This window comes from Trypanosoma rangeli (assembly GCF_003719475.1).
Source record: "Trypanosoma rangeli strain AM80 chromosome Unknown Tra_15.4_contig_00026, whole genome shotgun sequence".
NCBI lineage: Eukaryota > Euglenozoa > Kinetoplastea > Trypanosomatida > Trypanosomatidae > Trypanosoma > Trypanosoma rangeli.
Genome location: NW_021705771.1, coordinates 23969 through 43272, shown reverse-complemented (window position 1 = coordinate 43272; position 19304 = coordinate 23969). Strand labels below are relative to the sequence as shown.

The 19304-nt window shown below is 56.1% G+C and overlaps 6 protein-coding genes across 6 annotated transcripts in view, besides 19 other annotated features; all 6 read left to right on the top strand.

Annotated features, from left to right (window-relative positions):
- TraAM80_01313 (uncharacterized protein) overlaps window positions 1–130 on the top strand; it is a gene marked incomplete at both ends in the record, with an annotated part of 1962 nt that extends 1832 nt beyond the window's left edge. Inside the window, one exon of the mRNA XM_029378365.1 lies at window positions 1–130. This exon is cut by the window's left edge and continues 1832 nt beyond it. Coding sequence (XP_029241749.1) covers window positions 1–130 — 130 coding nt within the window.
- A 109-nt stretch (window positions 131–239) lies between these two features.
- Window positions 240–1931, top strand: TraAM80_01312 (uncharacterized protein; the record flags this gene model as incomplete). The annotated part of the gene is made up of 1 exon (XM_029378364.1): window positions 240–1931. One exon carries the CDS (start codon window positions 240–242, stop codon window positions 1929–1931), a length of 1692 nt encoding a protein of 563 aa, XP_029241748.1.
- Window positions 1932–2369: 438 nt separating this feature from the next.
- Window positions 2370–2398: a microsatellite.
- A 53-nt stretch (window positions 2399–2451) lies between these two features.
- On the top strand, window positions 2452–3348 carry TraAM80_01311 (uncharacterized protein; the record flags this gene model as incomplete). The annotated part of the gene is made up of 1 exon (XM_029378363.1): window positions 2452–3348. The coding sequence occupies one exon, from the start codon at window positions 2452–2454 to the stop codon at window positions 3346–3348; it is 897 nt and encodes a 298-aa protein (XP_029241747.1).
- Window positions 3349–3465: 117 nt separating this feature from the next.
- Window positions 3466–3523: a sequence feature (A-rich).
- Window positions 3524–3628: 105 nt separating this feature from the next.
- Window positions 3629–3654: a microsatellite.
- A 227-nt stretch (window positions 3655–3881) lies between these two features.
- On the top strand, window positions 3882–5231 carry TraAM80_01310 (uncharacterized protein; the record flags this gene model as incomplete). The annotated part of the gene is made up of 1 exon (XM_029378362.1): window positions 3882–5231. One exon carries the CDS (start codon window positions 3882–3884, stop codon window positions 5229–5231), a length of 1350 nt encoding a protein of 449 aa, XP_029241746.1.
- Window positions 5232–5326: 95 nt separating this feature from the next.
- Window positions 5327–5355: a microsatellite.
- Window positions 5356–5455: 100 nt separating this feature from the next.
- Window positions 5456–5510: a sequence feature (A-rich).
- Window positions 5511–5559: 49 nt separating this feature from the next.
- Window positions 5560–5614: a microsatellite.
- Window positions 5615–6009: 395 nt separating this feature from the next.
- Window positions 6010–6055: a microsatellite.
- A 74-nt stretch (window positions 6056–6129) lies between these two features.
- Window positions 6130–6179: a sequence feature (A-rich).
- Window positions 6180–6437: 258 nt separating this feature from the next.
- Window positions 6438–6504: a microsatellite.
- A 125-nt stretch (window positions 6505–6629) lies between these two features.
- Window positions 6630–6674: a microsatellite.
- A 483-nt stretch (window positions 6675–7157) lies between these two features.
- Window positions 7158–7182: a microsatellite.
- A 45-nt stretch (window positions 7183–7227) lies between these two features.
- Window positions 7228–7268: a sequence feature (A-rich).
- Window positions 7269–7449: 181 nt separating this feature from the next.
- Window positions 7450–7574: a microsatellite.
- A 10-nt stretch (window positions 7575–7584) lies between these two features.
- Window positions 7585–7603: a microsatellite.
- A 583-nt stretch (window positions 7604–8186) lies between these two features.
- Window positions 8187–8218: a microsatellite.
- Window positions 8219–9776: 1558 nt separating this feature from the next.
- Window positions 9777–11849, top strand: TraAM80_01309 (rac serine-threonine kinase; the record flags this gene model as incomplete). The annotated part of the gene is made up of 1 exon (XM_029378361.1): window positions 9777–11849. The coding sequence occupies one exon, from the start codon at window positions 9777–9779 to the stop codon at window positions 11847–11849; it is 2073 nt and encodes a 690-aa protein (XP_029241745.1).
- Window positions 11850–12169: 320 nt separating this feature from the next.
- Window positions 12170–12199: a microsatellite.
- A 253-nt stretch (window positions 12200–12452) lies between these two features.
- Window positions 12453–12507: a microsatellite.
- Window positions 12508–12924: 417 nt separating this feature from the next.
- On the top strand, window positions 12925–17691 carry TraAM80_01308 (putative protein phosphatase 2C; the record flags this gene model as incomplete). Its single annotated transcript, XM_029378360.1, has 1 exon — window positions 12925–17691. One exon carries the CDS (start codon window positions 12925–12927, stop codon window positions 17689–17691), a length of 4767 nt encoding a protein of 1588 aa, XP_029241744.1.
- A 482-nt stretch (window positions 17692–18173) lies between these two features.
- Window positions 18174–18239: a sequence feature (A-rich).
- Window positions 18240–18350: 111 nt separating this feature from the next.
- Window positions 18351–18402: a microsatellite.
- Window positions 18403–19304: the final 902 nt, after the last annotated feature.

Below are 19304 nucleotides of genomic sequence, written 5' to 3'. Positions count from 1 at the left end.
ACCGCAACTACGACGCGTTGCTGCAGGAGCGGGCGGTAGAGCGGGCCGCGATGGAGGCGAAATCGAAGGCACAGCAGCAGGAGGTAAGGCGGCTTCACGAGGACCTCGTTGCTCTGCAGAAAAAGCGTGACGCGGATGCCGCAGAGCTGGCGGAGCGCAGGCTGGAGTTGCAGGCGGAGGTGACGCGCAACGACGAGGCGGAGCAGCTGCTGCGCAAGGCAGACACCGCGATCACAACGATGGCTGCGAGGCTGGCGGAGCAGCAGAAGGAGCGAGCCGAGGTGAGTGTGCAGTGCGAGGGACTCGAGTCGGAGCCACGTGACACAAACCACCGGCTGCAGCATGCCAACCCAGCTGTGAGCAAACAGCCGCAGCCGCAACACCAGCGGCCTTTTACTAGCGACCTCGCCGCGTTGCGGTCGTCGTTTCCGCGCGACGAAGACGGGGCTGGCTTGTGCGCCGCGCCCGAAGTGCTTGCGTCCTCACCAAACTGGGACTCCTCTGCGCTACTGGCGCGGGGCGCTTGGCTGCAGCCCGTGGCGGCGCAAAGCTCTCACCGAGATGTCTCCGTGGGGCCCGTCGGTCGCCTCGACGCGTCGCTGGACACGCGCCTGCAGACGCTGGTGGCAGAGGTGGAGTCCGCAGTGGAAGCGATGCTCTCCGCCAGAGACCACGCGCTTCGGTGGTCATGGAGAGAAGAGGAACAACCACATCAGCGGCGGCAACGCCCGAACTCTGTCTCACCGCTTACAGAAAAAACGTTTAGTGAGGGAAATCGCCTTCTTGCCGCGAGGTGCGTCGTGAAACTGATGGAGGCCGTGAGACTGTTGGATGGCGTCCTGCAGACCGTGCACCCAGCCTCCTTTCGAGCTGCCAGCACTGCAGGGAGGGGCCACGAGGACGGCGACGGACCTGTAGAGCGCCTGCAAAGGCAGCAACAGACGTTGCGTCTTCTGATGCAGGAGATGCAGGAGGCGAAGATTCCAGGACGCCGTTGTGCGTCCGCTGCGGCTGCCTTTCTCTGTGACCCTCTCATTGAACCACTGGCGAAGGCCGTGGTGGAGCGGCTGGGTGTGGTGCTGGAACACCTTCAGCGCGGGGAGCTGTTCTGCAGGAGTCATGCCTCTGGCACCGCTGACATTGACGCAGTGATGGTGGAGGGTGACGACATCGCAGTCTTCGCATCGTCCCCGCCGCGGCCTCCACTGCCAGCAGTTGATGAGGACACTGAAGCTGCAGCGGCGGCAGCAGCAGCCGACGTGAATGCCACGCGCCAACTCCACTTGGATGGAGGGGGCGTTGGAACAACCCCGCGTCACACCTTTGGCTTTATGGGTGGACGCTTGCTGGTGTCAAATAACGGCACACGTCTGCAGCGCATGGTGCTGCCAGGTGTGGTGGACACCATGACGAGCTCCGCGCTTGGGGCAGTGGACCACCGAAGCTTTCTCTCCCTGCAGCACTCTGCCGTTCCGCCGTGCTTTGAGTACACCATACGAGTTGGTATGTACTGCGATGGTCTGCTGATGGGGTTTGCGGACCGCTACCTGCAGCTGGAGGGGTTTGGCCCGGCACGCAACTCGTTGCGGTACGCAAACTGCTACTACCTGCACTTGGGCCGAGGTACGTTGTTTTGTCCGGCGCAGGGGATAGTGGACATGCCGTACCGTACATTTCAGCGCGCCGCTCCTGCTACTGTTATGGAGGGGCTGACGGGCAGCGGCGACAGGGACGTGAGCACCATTTCTACGTTTGCTGCTGTGCGTGTTGGCGAGGAGGTCAACTGCTCGCTTGACACCGTGACGCATACAATACGGTTTCGACGCGACGGTGTTGACTGTGGTGTCGCCTTCGCGCGCGTCAGCCTCACGAGAGCCCTCTTCCCTGCGTTCGAGGTGAACTCCCGGGGCTGCACGATAGAGTTTGTGTGAGGGGTAGCAGGGCTCTGGGTGGGGGGTAAAAATGCGCTGCCCGAGCGTCACTTCTCCGCTCTTGCGACTGCTTTTTCTTATCACTGCGTTTGTGCGACTTGTCTTGGCACGGCAGGGGACCTCTACAGAGTGAGCTGAGGAGACTGCATGACAGAGAGCGGCACTGAAATTGCGTCCGTTTGTGTGCGTGCAGTTCTGTAGCTTTGCCTCTTCGCCATGCATTCATCTGCATGCATGTGCGTCTATGTACTGCAAAGGCACACCATTCACATGCAAGTGGGCGTGCGTGTGTGCGTGCCTTTTCTCTTTGTTTCCTGCGTCCTCGCATTGTCTCACCTGCAGCTTCTGCATGTCTCTCGCTCCGTCACTGCATGTGTTCCGGCACACCTCTTAAGTGGCGGCGAGGCAGCAACCCTAAGGGGAGCAGCGAACAAACACAGAGAGAGAAAGAGAAAGAGACCGAGGGAAGCATACACTACAGGACACATTTGTTTACGTACTGAACGTGTGTGCGTCAGCGATGCTGGGGGCATTGGACCACAACGCCACAGATACCCTTCAGAGCTTTCAGGATGCACTACAGCGGGCGCAGCAGGCCCTGCAGCACGAGGAGTTGCGCCTAGCTCAACTCACACAGACGGTTCGTCAGCAGCATGAGAGTAACTGTGCTAGACGCGAAGTGATCCGCAGCCAACAACAGCAGCACCTGGAGGCAATTCGACGGGAGATCATGCGGGTCCGCTCTCACGTGGAGCGGCAGAAGGAGGAGGTGGAGGCGCAGCAGCAGCACGTTGAAGCGGTTCGGCGTCCGCGGCACGATGCGGAGGCGGAGAGCCGTGCTCACAAGGAGTCTCTACAGCAGCTGCAGCGGCAGTACCTCGTCGATTCTGTGGCTGTGCACGCCGAGTTGATGCAGTGGTGGCAGCCACAGAACAGCCTAACGTCTCTGGAGGCACAAGCGGCGCGCAAGGCGGAGGAGGTGGCGGCCCTGCAGGGTGCTGTGCAGGCGCTGCAAGGGCAGTTGCGTGAGCACACAGGGGAGCATGCACCGAGGACAGAAGCATCTCTGCAGAGGCAGCTGAAGGACACGGGGGACGAGACGACGGAGGTGACACTCGATACAGACAGCGGTGATGCTGTGAGGAACGCATCGGCGTGCCTGGAGCAACAATTTATGCAGCAGCGGGAGGAACGGGATACGTTTGCGCGCCACTCTACCGACACACTGACGCTGCGGCGTGGGGAGGTGGAGCAGCTGAAGACGCGCCTCAAGCAACTCTGCGCTGACGTGGAGGCGGCGGATGCGGCGCAGCAGACGGCCCAGCAGGAGTTTCACTCTGCCCTGAATCTTCAGAGCGACGCCCGTCTGCGCTGCGGCATGTGTGGGAAGGAGGTCGTGGACTCCTTCGTGTCATAAGCGATTGCAGGAGACCACAACGCAGGGATCATTTTTTTTTTTTTCGGTCTCTCTCTATTGTGTGTGTGCCTTCGCGCCTCAGAGGCGTGTTAGCATCCGTCCAACAGAACAAATAACTTTATTTATTTTGTTTGGCTTATTTATGTTTTGTTTTGTTTTTTGTTTTGTTTGTTTGGCGGCGTGGGGGCAAATACGGAGTTGTGTTGTAGGGCTGGTGGCCCAGCGTGGCGGGGGAGGCGGGCAGACGCCGAGAGCTCTGCACGCATGCAGCTTCGATCTCGTTTTTGTTTTTGTTTTTGTTTTTGTGTGTGGTTGTTTGTTGGCGCCGCGCAGTGAGTTTACGTCTCTGCGCCGGCACACACGCGTCCCCACGGCAGGAGGTACGAAAAAGCGAAAGCAAAACCAAAGAAGCAACACGCAGGCAGCGAGCGAAGAAGGAAGGAAGGAGGCGGACGTAGTGTATATACATAATATACATACGCATACATATATTTCTTCTCACGCAGTGTTCCTGAGAAATACACGCGGTGGTTATGTTCTTCCATCCCAGTGCGTGGACGCCAACGTGCGACTTCGGCGGCTCCCAGTTCATCGCGCTCGGCCTGCCGTACAAGCAGCCCATGGGGTACCCGCCGCCGTCCGCGGAGATGCAGGTGGTGACGGCGCCGTACCCTGTCAACCCCCCAACCCCGCCATCCTTCACGCGCAGCTGCAGTACGGCCAGCCATCCCTGCAGTCTCTCCGCCTCACACGCCAACGCTACTGCCAGAAACAAGGGCAGCTGTAGAGGCTCCCGACGAAAGAGCAGCAGCAGTAACCAGGGGAGCTGTGAGGCCTCGCCCGGTCAGGCATCGGGCAGCGGATGGGGGCTCAGCATGCAGTCATCCATGAGCTCCCCCGCCTCCTCGATGGGGACTCCGCCCGTTTACTTTGTTCTGCAGACCACCACGTCGCAGAATCCGCAGCTGGCGGCACCGCCTGCCAATATTATGGCTCTGCCACCACAAGCACATTCTCCCCCATCACGCGTGCTGCCGCAGGAGAATGGCGCCAGTTATAAACTTGGCGAGTGGTACGAAGGAGTGGTGAAGCGCTACAATCCGATGCGCAGCTTTGGGTTTCTCACAGCCACGCACCACCTCAAGATCATCTCACCCCTGATGCCACCTCTGCCTCCGCCGCAGGAACAGCAGACATCCACGATGACAAAAGCAGACCCACCGTCATCGCCAACGACGGCAGCAGCAGGTCTCACGCAGCCGATGGAGTTGTACGCGAGGAATGCCACACACGAGGAGCTGCAGGCCCATGTGGTGCGTACGCCAGTGGTGATTGGGGACATTTTTGTGCACCAGTCCTACATTCAAATGCAAGGCTTCCGTGCACTTTCCATTGGGGACAAGGTTGTCTTCCGTGTTGGTGTTCTTCCGGGAAAGACGGCCCATCAAGCCGTCTCCGTGCATCTGACGATCGACTCTGAGAAGAGGGAGACTGTGACGGATCCGGCTCTTCAATCTGTTGCTGAGTCACTGGTGGCCACGGAGGAAAAGTCTACTGTTCAACAGCCGGCTGAGGCTTCAGCCCACACTTGTAAGTCTCTGGAGCGGCTGCTGCAACACGTGGCGATGAAGCAAGAGGGTTGCGAGGGGGAGCCGAGAGACGACTTGGCCAGACCCTTTTTTGCTCTGGAGCCGGAGGTCGCCAGGGAGGAGTGCGTGGAAGGGTGTAGCCTGCCCACACCCATGTTCGTCCGCAACTTTGCCCCCATTGGGTGTAACGCCGCTATGGATGAGCAGGAGCCCGTGCCTTGCACCAGTGAGCCGATCGTATTACCAGGGAATGATGAGGTGTGGGATTTTCTTGCCAACTTTGGTGGCAACTAGGCGCAAGTAAACGCAGAGAATTTAACCAAACAAAAAACGGAGTGACAGTAGGAGTATCTTGCACTCTTCCTTGCATCCTCTCTACACATGTTTTGACTTATACACATACATATGTATACATATATCTGTATATTCATATGCCGATATGGATGTACGCACAAGCAGGGAGACCTGCACGTGCACTCAGCTTTCCTCTCCTTATTTTTACGTTTTTCCCTCACCCATTATTTTCGTTTTTGCTTCTGCTTACTTTTTTTTTTTTTTTGTAGTTTTCGTTTTGCTTGGCCTTGGGGTTTTTATGACCTCCCATTGTGCGAGTGTGTGTGTGGAGAGAGAGAAAGAGAAATAGAGAGGGGGATAGGTATAGAAAGAGAGAGAGAGAGTTGTGTGACGAATGCGGGCATATAAACCGATCCTTACTGTTATTCTTATTATTTTCACGGTTCAATTCCCAAATAGTCTATGACGTGTGTACGTGCGTTTTTTTTTTTTTGCCTGCACGTGCACCCCTTTCACATCCTCTTTTCCCACGCGTTGGCTGCATTGTGCCACCGCCGCCGCCTCCCTTTGCCTGCGGTACTTGGTGCATTGCCGCTACTGGGAGAATACAACCTGGGAGGAGTGCAACAGGGGGGAGAGCCACGGGCTACGCAGGGCGGCACACGCGCAACGTATGCATGTCTGTAAGCTGCCGGATTCGCCCTGCCGCCCACCCTCACCCTCTCTCTCCCTTTCCCTTTGGAACGGGGCGAAGGAGGGAGCAAAGCAAGGCAAACGAAAAAACAACAAGAACAAGAACAATGACGCAGAAAAGTGAACAGGAATACTCTCTTTAAATTCCTCTTCTTCTTTTCCTTCCACACTTCTCTTTTTTTTTTAATTCCTTTCTCCTCCCTCCTTTGTTTTGTTCTTGTCTACCGTTGTTTTTCTTGTCATTTGTGTTGTCTTCCGGGAGACGCGGTGAAAGTCATGCCGAGAAGAAACGAAAAGAAAAGAATACGTAAGTCACTCAACGGAAATGAAATAAATTTTCCTTGCCTCACTTTCCCTGCAACCACGCACATGCACTTACATGCCTGCACACACGCCCACACATGCACGCTCTGTGTGGGCGAGTGGGTGAGTGTGGGAGGGCACAAAAAAGATCGAGCCGCGTGGAGGTGCATGTGCGCACCCACCAATATGCGTGTGTCTTTACCTACAACTTATATATCTATTTATCTGTTTATCTGTTTATCTATATCTATCTATATATTTCATTATATATACATATGTGTCTTGTATGTGTGCTCGCGTCTTTGTATCTTAGTCTAAGAATATATATAAGTTTAACAAATATGCTTTCATGCCTCTCTGTATTTTGTGTGCTTTTACTTTGTGCCAAGCTGCAGGGCCACGTATATATATATATATAATATACATATATACATATATATATATATACAGCATACGTTGCCATATATATATATATATGAACCACGCTCCAGTGACTGCTTTTTTTTTTTGTACACACATCTCCCATCCAACGCCCTCCCCCTTCCCCCCCTCACCTCGGCCGCCTGCATCGCGGTGGGAGGCGCGGGGTGCGGAGTCACTAACCAACGCGAAGTACATAGACGATGACGAAGCCACGAGGCAAAAACCGAAGCAAACAAACAGAACTGAAACTGTGAAAATAACCACAGGCACGAAAAAGGAAGAGATAACGAAAATAAGAGAAGAAAAGGGAACTGAGGATGAGGGCGAAAGAGGAGGAGGAGGAAGAAACTAACACAACACCAACAGAGAGAAAAAAGAAAAGGAAATAAAAGGAGGCGATGCAGTGAGGGGAACGTATTTAGCGTGGTGGGTGGGCGGCGGGAGTGAGGCCGAGGCGGGTGCCACCGCTACCACCACTACGCACACATACGCGCCCCCTCTCCCCTTTTTTTTTGTTTGTGTGTTTGTGTGTGCGGGAAGAAGGGCAAGAGGGAAGTTTTTTTTGAATTTTCTTATGTTTCTGCTTCTCCCCGCTTCCTCTTTCTCTCTCTCTCTTTCGTAGCGTCTCGTTTCCTTGCACTCTGTTGTGTCTGTGTGTGCGTTTTATTTTTCGCTGGTCGCAACTTTTGACTGTTGTTGCGGTTGCGGATTGGCGGTGGGTTTGTTTTGTTAAACCATTTGATCGCATGGACGTCCCTTCCTTTTTTTTTTTCTCCTCCCCCCCTCAACACATACACACAGCGAGAGGGGGGAGAGAAGGAGGGAGGGGTGTGTGTGTAAAGAGAGAGAGAGAGAGAGGAGCAAGCGGAGATGAAATGCGGCGAGCAAACAAGACAAAAAGAAAGAAAGAAAGAAAAAGAACGACGTATTTGCAGTGTGTGTGTGTGTGTGTGGGGAATTTATATATATATTTTCTTATGTCTTTTCCCTTTCTTGAAAAAGAAGAGAGGAACCTTTCGTATGTTTTTTTTTTTCCGCTTTCCCCCCCCCCGCCCTTCTTCTCAACCGCCTACACATACACACACAAACATGTACATTTAAGTTCCCAGTCCGCACTGACGCGGCTGCCGGCCACATCTTACATGTAGGCCTGTGTGTGCATGTGTGTTACTGCACACATGCCAGCGGCACACGGAGGCGATGTATATACATGTATATATGAGCCTGCGTGGATGCCTGTGAATGTCCAAGTACAAAAACATTATATATATTTGTTATATACACAATGAGGAAGGTGGGAGGGAGGGAGATAGATAGATAGAGTGGCTGAGGGGAGGAGAGAGGCCTATACATCAGGAGACCCGTCTTACTTTTCTTAATCACTTCTTATGCCATTTTGCTCTTTTAATTGTCTTCGTAGTGTTATGCAGTTGTGCGTTTCTCTCTTTTTTTTTTTCCATCAGGGTCTTTTGTGGCTGATTGTTTTTTTTTTTGCATGCGTTTTGCTTTGATTCTGTGAGTTCACTGGGCTTTGACTTATTGTTGTTGTTGTTGTGTTTTTTTTTTTGGAGGGAATGCGTGGGAGGAGGAATTGACTGCGTGTGTGGTGGTGCTGCCGCCGTTTCACCGCCTCGCCGCTCTGCCCAGCGGAAGGCCCATTCGCGGGTGCGCGCTGCCTCCGGACACGTGCCGGTGACAGCGAGGGGCGCATGTGGCAGGGGGTGAAACCTCGGCGTGTGCCGTATGGGGTGGCCTGCTGTTGCAGGCAGGGGAAGAAATAAGTGCACGCCCACAGCCACACGGACAAACGAACCGAGTGGGCCAAGCGTACACTTCCTTCACATCTACGCAGAGGGTGTTTGGATGTTTTTCATAGCTGCGTGTCTGTGGGGGTGGGGGCATGCTTCTTCGTAGTGGTCTTCTTCGTCTGAAGCTACTGCTGTTGCGGCTGTGCGCCACCACTCCTCGATGAGTCGCCCACCACACACACGCCCTTCACTTTCCCCTCTCTCCTCCTCCCACTTTCTTCTTTCCTTATGCATTTGTGGGGTCGCGTCATCAACTTTACCTTTTTTTTTTACTTTCTCTTACTGTAGCGGTACACACACGCCCGTCCGCTATCTGCCTTTTACCTATCACCAACTCGGAGGTTTTTTTTTTTTGACATCATTTTTTTTTTCCTTTCACGTGTTTTCTGCGCGCAGCTCCGTGCAGTGTTGGGTGTGTGTGTGGAGTGTCTTCCCCCCGAGTGCGGCACGGCGCGGATGAGAAGAGAAATAAAGCGTGAAAGAGAAAAAAAAGGTAACAATAAAAGAGAAGGAAAATAAGGGGGGTGAGTGACGTCAGTCCGTCTGTGCATGTGCGCGCGCCGCGCCACTGCGGTGGCACAAGCGGGGCAGACACGCGGACGTCACTTGCAATGTGGGGGATGGACATGCGCCCTCACTCTTCGTTTCTTTTTTGTTACAATGACTGCTATTGTTTTGCTCTGGGTACGGTGTCGCTGCCACGGACTCGCGTTCTCCCTCGGCGGCCGCCGGGCGTAGGCGGCTGATGCGCCACAACCCGCCTCACTCCTCGTTCCCGCTGGAGGTGCGTCGTGTGTGCATGCATTTTTTTTTTTGTTCTTCTCGCCCCATTTTTCTTCTCTCTCGCGTTGTGTGGGTGGTGGGGCCTCTCTGCCGCCACCCCCAGCAGCATTCATTCTCTTTCAGCCGCCATCCCGCCAGCACGGCGACGGTGGGAAGGGGGAAAACAAAGAAAAACAGTTTTGGGGGTTGCACGAGGCGGTGCGTGTGCGTTTGTGTGCGTGCCTCGCCTTTTTACACGCTCTCTGCGTGCGTTGTGCCATCCTTGCGCCACCTGCCGCCTACCAGCTGCGTGTGGGCGGGTGGAGCAGAACCGCGCCGTGGCGTCACGTGGAGGAGCAGCCGCCGCGAAGCGCAAAGTGCGACAGAGCGGCACTGCCACGGGGAGTGGGGTGAATTTTGCCGTCTTTGCCTCTCTGCCTCGGTAGGTCGCGGCGACACTGCGAAGCGCGACAGGAGGGAAAAAAAAAACGAAAACAGAAAGGGCTGCGGCAGCGCGTAGAGGCAACTGCCCCGTAGAGGCGAGCCGCACAAACACATGGACACGGCGGACCCGACGAGTGGTGTGAAGGGGCGCAACTCCAACGGTGGCTCCCCGGCGGCGACGGCAGCAATGGCAGCAGCCGCGGAAAGGAACAGTGAGGTGCTGCGGCGTGTGTTCACACCAAAGTGTCCCAAGTGTGGTGTGACGTTCCCCGCCCCGCGAAGGAATCTGCCGCCCAAGCGCTGGGACTGCCCCACGAAGGGCTGCGGCGGGAAACTGTGGCAGCCGGACGATGCATCGCAGGTCTGCGATGTGTGTGGGGCCTCAGTGGCGCGCTTCACCCGGCACCACTGCCGTCGTTGCGGCTACCTCACGTGCTCAAAGTGCCTGACGTTCATGACGATCTTCGTGGGGTGGTCGCTGACGGAGAAGCAGCGCGTCTGCCACCGCTGTGCAGTGCCGGTGGTGCCGGTGGCCATGTCGGGGTGGCTGCTGAAGCTGGGTCAGCACTCCACCTTCTTTGGGGAGAAACTGCACACGCGGTACTTCGAGCTGCGCGGGACTGTGCTGCTTTACGGAAGGGCGAGGCACAGCAGCGATGAGGCGGCAGCACCAGCGGGGTTGACGCCCACGTCCCTCGTCAACGGCGCCCGGCAGGGGCAACACAGAGAGAGCGGCAGTAGCATCAGCAGTGTCGCTACCCGCGGCGACGAGGACAGCAACGATAATGTCAACAACAACAACGGCCGTGCTCAGCCATCCTCGACGGCTCTCACGAGACAGATTGACATTGCCGGGGCGAAGGTGATGGACGTGGCAATTCACCCAAATGCTTTCTGCGTCGTTGGTCCACGTATACCGCGCGGCTACGTGCTTTCTGCGCCTAGCCAGGCAGCGAAGGTGCAGTGGGTGGGGGCAATCAGGGAGCAGGTGCGGCAGATGCATCAGCAGCGCGGGGACGAGGAGTTTGAGGATGACTTGGACTCGACGGAGCAGGTGCTGTACGCCGGAACTGGCGCAGAAAAAAATGTGAATGTCTCCATGCGGGACTTTGAGCTGCTGACGGTGATTGGGCTGGGCAGCTTCGGGCGTGTGATGCGGGTTCGGCACAAGGCGACGGGCAATATTTACGCCATGAAGATTCTTGACAAGCAGCAAGTGGTGCAGCACAATCTGGTGCCCCAGACGAATGCCGAGAAGCTGATCCTCAGCGAGATTTCGCACCCGTTTGTGGTAAAGCTTTACTACGCCTTCCAGACGAAGCGACACCTCATCCTCGTGCTGGAGTTTCTCTGCGGCGGGGAGCTGTTCTTCCACCTGCAGCGCAACAAACGATTTGGGGAGGAGCGGGCACGGTTCTACACGGCGGAGATCGGCATGGCGGTGGAATACATCCACAGCAAGAGCGTCCTCTATCGCGACCTGAAGCCGGAGAATCTTGTGCTGGACCGTGAGGGGCACGTGGTGCTAACGGACTTTGGTCTCGCGAAGCGCGAGGTCGCCGACGACACGCACACGCACACCTTCTGCGGCACCCCCGAGTACATGGCGCCCGAACTTGTGCGGAAGTCCGGCCACACCACCGCCGTGGACTGGTGGAGCCTTGGCTCCTTCCTGTACGAGATGGTGGACGGTCTGCCACCCTTTTACTCCACGAACGTGTCGGAGATGTACGAGATGATCCTGCACAAGCCACTTGTGTGCCCCGCCAAGTTCTCGCCGGAACTCAAGTCGCTGTTGGGCCGCCTGCTGGAGAAGGACCCTCTCAAGCGCATGACAACCGGCGCGGAATTTCGCGCCCACCCTTTTTTTAAGGGGCTTGACTTTGATAAACTCTTGCGGCGCGAGATACGGCCGGAGTTTGTGCCGGACGTCAGACGCAACGACCTCCGCTACTTCGACAAGCGTTTCCTGCAGGAGAGCACAAAGATCGCTCAGTTGGATCAGCCATGCGATCCGAGCGACCCGGCGACCCGCGCCTTTGAGGGGTACGACTTCAATGTCCAAACGCCCGCGACGGCGGCTGCGGCTCAGCCGCCCGCGGTGGAGGAGGGACAGGAGGAGGATGACGCTCACGGCGACGCTGGAGGAAGCGATGGGGATGCGGGCGCCACACACACGTCATGAGGTGTGGGGCCGGTGTGGCGGAGCAGGAGAGTTGTGTAAGTACATCTGTTGCATTGCAGCGCATGCAGGCATTGGGGGTGGGGGGTGGTGAAGCGGGGGCACCGGGTTTTTTCCACAACACACCCGCAGGCAGAAGGCGGTCACTGGCTTTTTGTAGCAACTCCAAAATAAGAACGAAACAGTGACTAGGAGAAATCAACAATACCAACCAACATAAATTGCGATGGAGCGTCATTTGTTGACGGCTCATTACTTGAAAGGAAGTTTTTTATATTATTTTTCTTCTCCTTCTTGATGCACACCCCGAAACCCTTCAATGCTGTGTGTGTGTGTGTGTGTGTGCGTGTGTGCCGTATTGAAGCGTAGACAGAACGGACCCGCCCATGCGCTCTCAGGGCATGACGTCTCGTCACCACTGGTGGCACGAGTTTGTGTGTGTGTGTTTTTTTTTGTTTTGTCTTCTCACTCTCTGCCGCCCGCCTTCTCTTTGGTGCTGTCTGCGGAACCTGCATAGGAAGCCACCATCTGTTGACGTTGGCGTGAGGCGGTTGAAGGCGGGTCCTCTCAAACGCACTCGGTCCTTTTTTCCAGCCTACCCATCCGCACACACACACACATACAATAGCACAGACACACACACACACAATAGCACACATACTTTATTTCCTTCCGCTAGGTGCCCTGCAGGAGGAGCGGCGGGGCGTGGGGGACGAATTTCACGTGTTTTTATTTAGTTTTATTGTTTACTTTACGTTGTTTGTTTGCTTTTCTGCTGTTCGTCCCTCTTTATTTGCATTTTCTGCGAGCATCCCCCCATTAAACGAGATCGGGGAATCGAGGGAAATACAGGGGGAAAAAAAAGGCGTGGGAGAGAGGCGACGGCGAAGAAGAAGTGCGTTTGCCAGTGGCTGGCAGCGTAGACACATCACGGCTTGAGTCCGCCTGGCAGCTCTGCAAGGCTGCTCAAACTTCAGCGGGCTGCGTGGTGGGCTCCAGGCGCAGAGGCACACGCATACACAGGCACCAATAGCACCTCACCGCACACCCCACTGGGTTGCGACAGGTGCAGCTGCATATGTCGGCTCAGAGTATTGACTCTTGCAAAGGCGGCGCCGCTGAATGCGACACGGCTTTATCCCCCGTGAGCCCGTCACATCCCCCCAGTCAACTCTGCGCGCAACACAGGAGGGGCTCGTCCTTGCGGGGGACGATGGGGATTGCAGTTCCGAATGAAACCCCCAGCGTGCTCGCCGGCTTCTCGGCTTCCGGGCCATCGTCACACATGGACTCACGGTTTTTGTTGCCGGAGGTTCTGTCCCCGGGGTCGTCGTTGCTCAAGAGTGCGATGTTGCTGAACTCCTTTGAGGAGGGCTCCCTGCGACGGACGCCGCTGACGCCATTCTCGAATCCGTCGTGCCCGATATCCCCACGGTCACCGTCAGCGTCACCAGCGACGGAGCCGCAGCCCCAAAAACTGATGGCGTCCTCCTTCAAGGAGCGGCAGCGCATGACGGAACTAAATCGTCAATACTTGCAGAAGCAAAAATTTGCGGGTTTGGCTTTGGAGAACCACATGACAAAGCCGGCGCCTCCTGGGGTGCGTATGCGTGTCCCGATAGGAACCATGAGCTTTGCTTCGGCCGGCATCAGGGAAGGAAAGGACAGTAGTCCACAGCTCCCTGGGAGCGGTCAAGTGTCCCAGCAGAAGGGGGACGGGGGAGACGATAAGGCGGGCACCACCGACGCTGGATCTTTTACGCCGGTGTTGTCGCAAGTTGCGCCTCTGCTCGCCCCAATGCCCTGCACACAGGAGCAAAGTGGGGGATTCAACAGCAGTGGGGATGCGTCTTTGGCGCATTTTATGCGGACGCCAATGGTGCCGGCATTATTCAAAGGTTCTCGACTCTGGAGCATGACGCAGTCCTCACCTCACTGTGGGAGCTTCCTGTCGACGCTACGGCCGTTTGAGGGTAAAGTTGCCGCCTGCAACTCACTGGGGCAGTTGGACAACTTTTCCAAAGCGAAGTCGTTACCAAAATTAGACAGTGTCAGGGTGGAGCGGGAGCCGCGGCGTGTCTCTGGTGAAGAAACAGAAACGAGCTCCACAACAACTCCTGTTAATAACGCCAAGGATATGTCCACCCCATTTGGATTTGAGGAACCCCCGCGTGGGGGAAAACTGTCGGTCTTCGCGGGTTCGAGCCCTCTCACTACCGCGATCGATAAGGCGCCGCACACTCCCACAAGGTCCCCCAGCAGCATGAGCTCCCTTGACCGCACATTCCCCCCCCATCATTTCAAAATGGGGCAGCTCCAGCGTAAATACAGTAGCACGTCCAACTCACGGGGCAATTCTTGCGTTGCACTGCGCTCTATTACCCCGCCGAGGGCAACACTGAGTCTTGTGGGCAAACCAGGCTTTTCCCCAAGGGGTGGTAATTGCGCAAGAGTGAACGATGAGGCTCCGAGCGACCCCTCACAGTCCGCCACTGTGCTGACTCCAGCGAATAGGCAGGGCGACCAGGCTGAGTCGCCATTCCGGGTCAAAGACACTGCAACGGGCCTCACGCTGATGCAAGGGGTGCAGGGTAATGTGATCTCCGCGCCAACGCCAGTGATCGACGGCACGTACAGGCCACACCATGAGTATTTGTCCGAGCTGGAAAAGATGGATGGGACGCCATCAGTCAATTCTATGTCGCACTGCAACGCACACTTGGCGGGTACGGTGGGGACCTCGAGTGGGCTGGAGCGTCGGGACCATGAGAAGATGCAGAAGCGTCCGGCAGCGTTTTTCACGTCCTCGTCCCCACCGTTGTCGAATGATGCTTGTCGGAACTTCAACAAAGCGGTTACAGACGGTTTCCTGTCGACTGCTCAGGCAGCGTATGAAGGCTCTAGCTCATCAGCATCTGCATCATACACAGGGCCGCTCGAGGTGTCCGCCGGACGCCCACCGTCACTGCACACATTCTCTACCCTTGCCGCAACGCGAGAGAATAAGCGCAAGAGCTCCTTTTCCAGCCTTTATTTTTCAATGACGAAGCGGCACCAAATGCAGCGACTCACGCATACCGGCAACCACCAGGCCCAGGCGCGGTTAGAGGAGGAAACAACCCGTGAGGTAAGAGGCGGGGACAGTGGGATCTGTGAGGGCCTGAACGCGGATGACGACGACGACGACTCTTCAAAAGGGTTTTGTAGAGTTGGGATTTTAGAGACAGAGGAGCATGTATTTATTCCACGGTATGAGTTACTACCGGGGGGCCAGACTCCGATGGAAATCATGTTGACTAGTATTCGAACAACGGGGGCGGGTGGCCACAGCAACTGCATTAGTGGTCATGACAAGGAGGAGCGGTGGGGTGGCTCAGATAGGTGTTTCAATAAACTAGACAAATGCAGCGAGCAGCAGGAGAGTAGCGAGGATGTCTTTACCTTTGGTAGCATCTCACCCGAGTACACGACAAACCCCACGGAGGAGGATACATTTGTGGACTGCAAGGTGGCTGCCCGACTCTCTTTTGACTCCGAGCAAGGTGTCATGCTTATATCTACAAAGGAGGAGGTGGGGAAGTATATTGGACAAACGTTTAGCATAGGCGCTAGCGATGAGGCGGACGAGGAAGAGCAGTCAAGGTGCACGTGTAGTATGCAGTTCATCACAAAGGATCTCCGTGGCGTGGACTATAGCAACTACCACGCCCACACACTGTACCACCACTGCGTTTACTGCAAACGACGCCCCGCGTCGTTTCTCTGTTTACACTGCTTACGCTCCACCTGTCCCTCACACGTGACACAGCACTACAGAGAGTGTGAGGCGGAATGCACACTATTCCTTAATTTACTCGATATCATGACGAGTTTTGACCGCATTTTCTGGTGTGAGAAGTGCCGCTGCTTCACATGGAAGTACACCGAGGCGTATGATCCGCTGGTGGACCAGTTGGCCATCACGCGCGGAACGTATCTGCAGGAGGCAGTCCGCGATATCTCGTGCGTCGGCTACTATGTTCGGCTGAGGCGGCCGCAACACTGGAAACTGCACTCGAGTCATCATATGTCCCTGCCGCGGGATCCGTTGTGTTGCAGCTTAGGCCCTAGTCCCAAATTACTGGCGACTGGGTCGCTGTCGACAGCTGTGTCTCCCATGCACCTGCCGTTGGACGTCGTGCACGAGCGGTCGATCAATGCGGCGTCGCTTGCCGGGGGCTTCGACCAGGCCAGCCTGCTCTTTACTGGAGCTGGCAGCGCTGGTTGTGGATCGCCCGTGGCACGCCGGATGCTACGCGATGGTGGCGATCCGCTGTCTCAGAACGAGGTTCTGCGAGTGGGGGGGGCGATGCCAAAGCTGGTCGCACTTGGCGCGAAGGTGCAGGGTTGGCGCGCCACCCAAGAAGACGCGGAAACCGCATTTGTTATAGATATCCCTGCACTCTCCCACAAGTCATCGTTGGAGCCCTCTACTACTACTGCGGCTGCGGCGCCAGCAGTAGACGGAGACGAGGAGGCGGAGGGTGAGACACCTGATACCATCGCAATGGCGATATTTTGTGTGTTTGACGGCCATGGTGGGGACGCCGTGGCGAAGCTTGCCGCCAGCAAGTTTGAGTCGCACCTGCGCGAGGCGGTGGCATCCGCGCGGTGTGACGATGTGCAGGCGCGTTCACTGCTCTTTCAGCTGGACTTTGAGTCCTCGTCACCACCGTTTTCCACAGTGGAGGGATCGCCGGTCGCCGCGCGGGGGAACACCTTTGGCTGCCAGGTGGGTAACCCGGACGAGGATAGGAACACCGGTGCCAGCAAGGACGACGATGGGCGGGATGTCGTTCTCGGGAGCGAGGCACTGCGACGGCATCTCGAGACAACCACCGCGGGCCGATTGCCATTGCCGTTTGCGCCGTTGCCGCAGTTCGCCGCAGCCGAAGCTGTGGAGCTGCCTGATGGTCAGGCGCCCATGCACCCCATATTGGATGTGGGTTGTATGGGGGAGAGCGCCGCGGAGGCGTTTTTGTCCAACTCCGGTGGATGGTGTTGCGGCACCGCCTCCCCAGTTGTCTCGCGGCAGGAGATGGAGGTACTGCGGGTGTATTTTGCCAGCATCATGGAGGACGCCCTTCTCTCGCTGGACGATGATCTGCGGCATAGCCCAGAGGGAGTGCGCGGGGACTACCAAACCACTGGATGTACCGCGTGCGTCGTTGGCATCACTGCAAACTTTATTCTCTGCGCCAACGTCGGGGACAGCGGGGCTGCTGTGTACACCGATCACACCATTCGTCGGATCAGCGTCACACACCGCATCACTGACCCGGTGGAGGAGGCGCGCATCACGGCCGCCGGCTACACCATTACGGGCGAGCGCATCGAAGGGCTTTTGGCTGTTACGCGGGCGTTGGGCGACTACGACTTCAAGCAGTGTGGTGGCAAAGGCCCTAAGGAGCAGGCTGTGATTGCGGTCCCGGATGTCACTATCATGCCGGTGCCGTTCTTGGAGGACAATGCGCGGTTGGGTGTCGTGGCCGCCTGCGACGGTGTGTGGGACACCGCGACGCTGCACCAGGTGCACCACGCGATTGTCAACACCCCCAACGACTTGGATGTGGCTGGGTCCGCGATGGATGCCGTCATACAAGCCAGTGAGATTGCAACGGCGCTGCCGCGCAAAGAGTCGGCGGCGCGTGACGGCGAAGATGCCGCAGAGACGGTCCTGCTAGATGCTCAGCTGCTAACCTCCGCCGCCGGTGTCTTTGCACAGTGTGTGGCTCCCTGCGACAACGACGAGGGAATTGGCCTGGACAACTGTAGCCTGTTTTTGATTGAGCGCCGCTGGCTCTGACGGCTGCAGGCGCCAAACCTTGCTGGGGCGGGCACGTGCGATAGAAGCCGTCATCTCTTTCTTCTTCGCTCCTCCCCACCTCATACCCACACACAACGGATTCGCTGGATGGAGACCTTGGCGGCTCGTGTCTGAGTTCCCCCCTCTCTTTGCAGGGTTTTGTATTCCACGCTCCTTTTGCTTCGTGTGCAGGCAATACAACCACTGAAGCCCGTCTTGCGATTGTACATTGCCCGAGACTGCTTGGGCCGCGTATCTTACATCTCACCCCTCGACGGTGAGAGGCCCGATTAACGAAGAATAGAGAGGGAGAGGAGGAGGGGAAAGCAAATGTAAAGAGAATGAATTGAAAAAAAAAGGGGGGGGAAAAGAAGGGAACAATTCACCCATGACCGTTGACGAGGAGCGTAGGGCTCCCTCCGCTTATCTTCTAAATGCTGAGGCACTACCGATTTACGTTTATTACATTTTTCGTGTGTGTGTTTTTTTTTGTTTTAGTGCCATTTTTTTTTATTTTTATTTTTTGTTTCTTCTCTTTTTTTTTTTTTCCTACTGGGAGGCTTCGTATTGCCCCCACCTGAGCATCTGTTTTGGGGAGGGGGGTGGGTGGTGGCGGCTGAAATGCGAGTGGGCGCGGGCGACGAAAATGAAATGTATGGGAACAAGAAGAAGCAGCGGCAGAAAAAGAGAGAAAAGAAAAAAGAAAAGGAGGCGGCTGTCGCTCTCCGGGGGTGTTTCCCCCCTCGTGCACGGGTCGGTGCCAAATTCAACAGAAGACCTTATGCACACGTCTGTCACCGCCACGGTCTCTTTCGTTTTCTTCGCCACAATTATTCAACGCATGCAAGGATAGCTTTTTTTCCCCGTTTTTGTCTCTCTCTCTGTGTGTGTGTGTCCACATCTACATTTTCCCTTTGTCTCTCGTTTTTTTGTTTTGTTTTTTCCCTCTTTCTCTCCTATTTAGCTGCTTGGATCATTCACACCTCCTTTCAGTGTATCTGTGATGCAATCAGTCTCTACGCTTCTGTATCTCTGCATACGTCTCCGCGTGGCTGCTGCAGGACCCTTTCCTCTGAAGATGTGAGGTGAAGCAGTGGCCAACTCCGACTTTCCTCCCTACCGGTTCTCGGATGGGCTTATACATGTCGCTGCTTTCTTCCACCTTTTTTTTTGTTTCTGTTTGACGGCAGGCGGTTTATATGCATTTTGCACTCCTGATGTGTTTTTTTGTTGTGTGCCCGCCGGCATCCGTCACTGCGGGCGCCGGCATCTTCGAGTAGTGACGGATTTGCGGTGTGAAGCAACCGCGTCTTGGACGGTGCCCCAAATAGAGAAGGGTGGTGGTCAAACGCAGGGCCCACACACAAATAACGGTGACGGGAAATGTGAATGAGATGGCATCTCCCGGTGCTTGTACTCGTCACACACTTGGGGCACCTTTCGGCGTGGTGCTTGTTTGTATTTTTCATGGTGCTAAATGGCCAGGCCTCACCCAGAGCGATGGGCTCCGCTTCCGCAGTGTCATGAGGGCGTTTGGTTCAGCTGGGCACGTTGGCTCTTCGTTGCGGAGGTTTGTGTTTGCGCCCCCGCACTTGGGCGAGGTGGCATTTGTT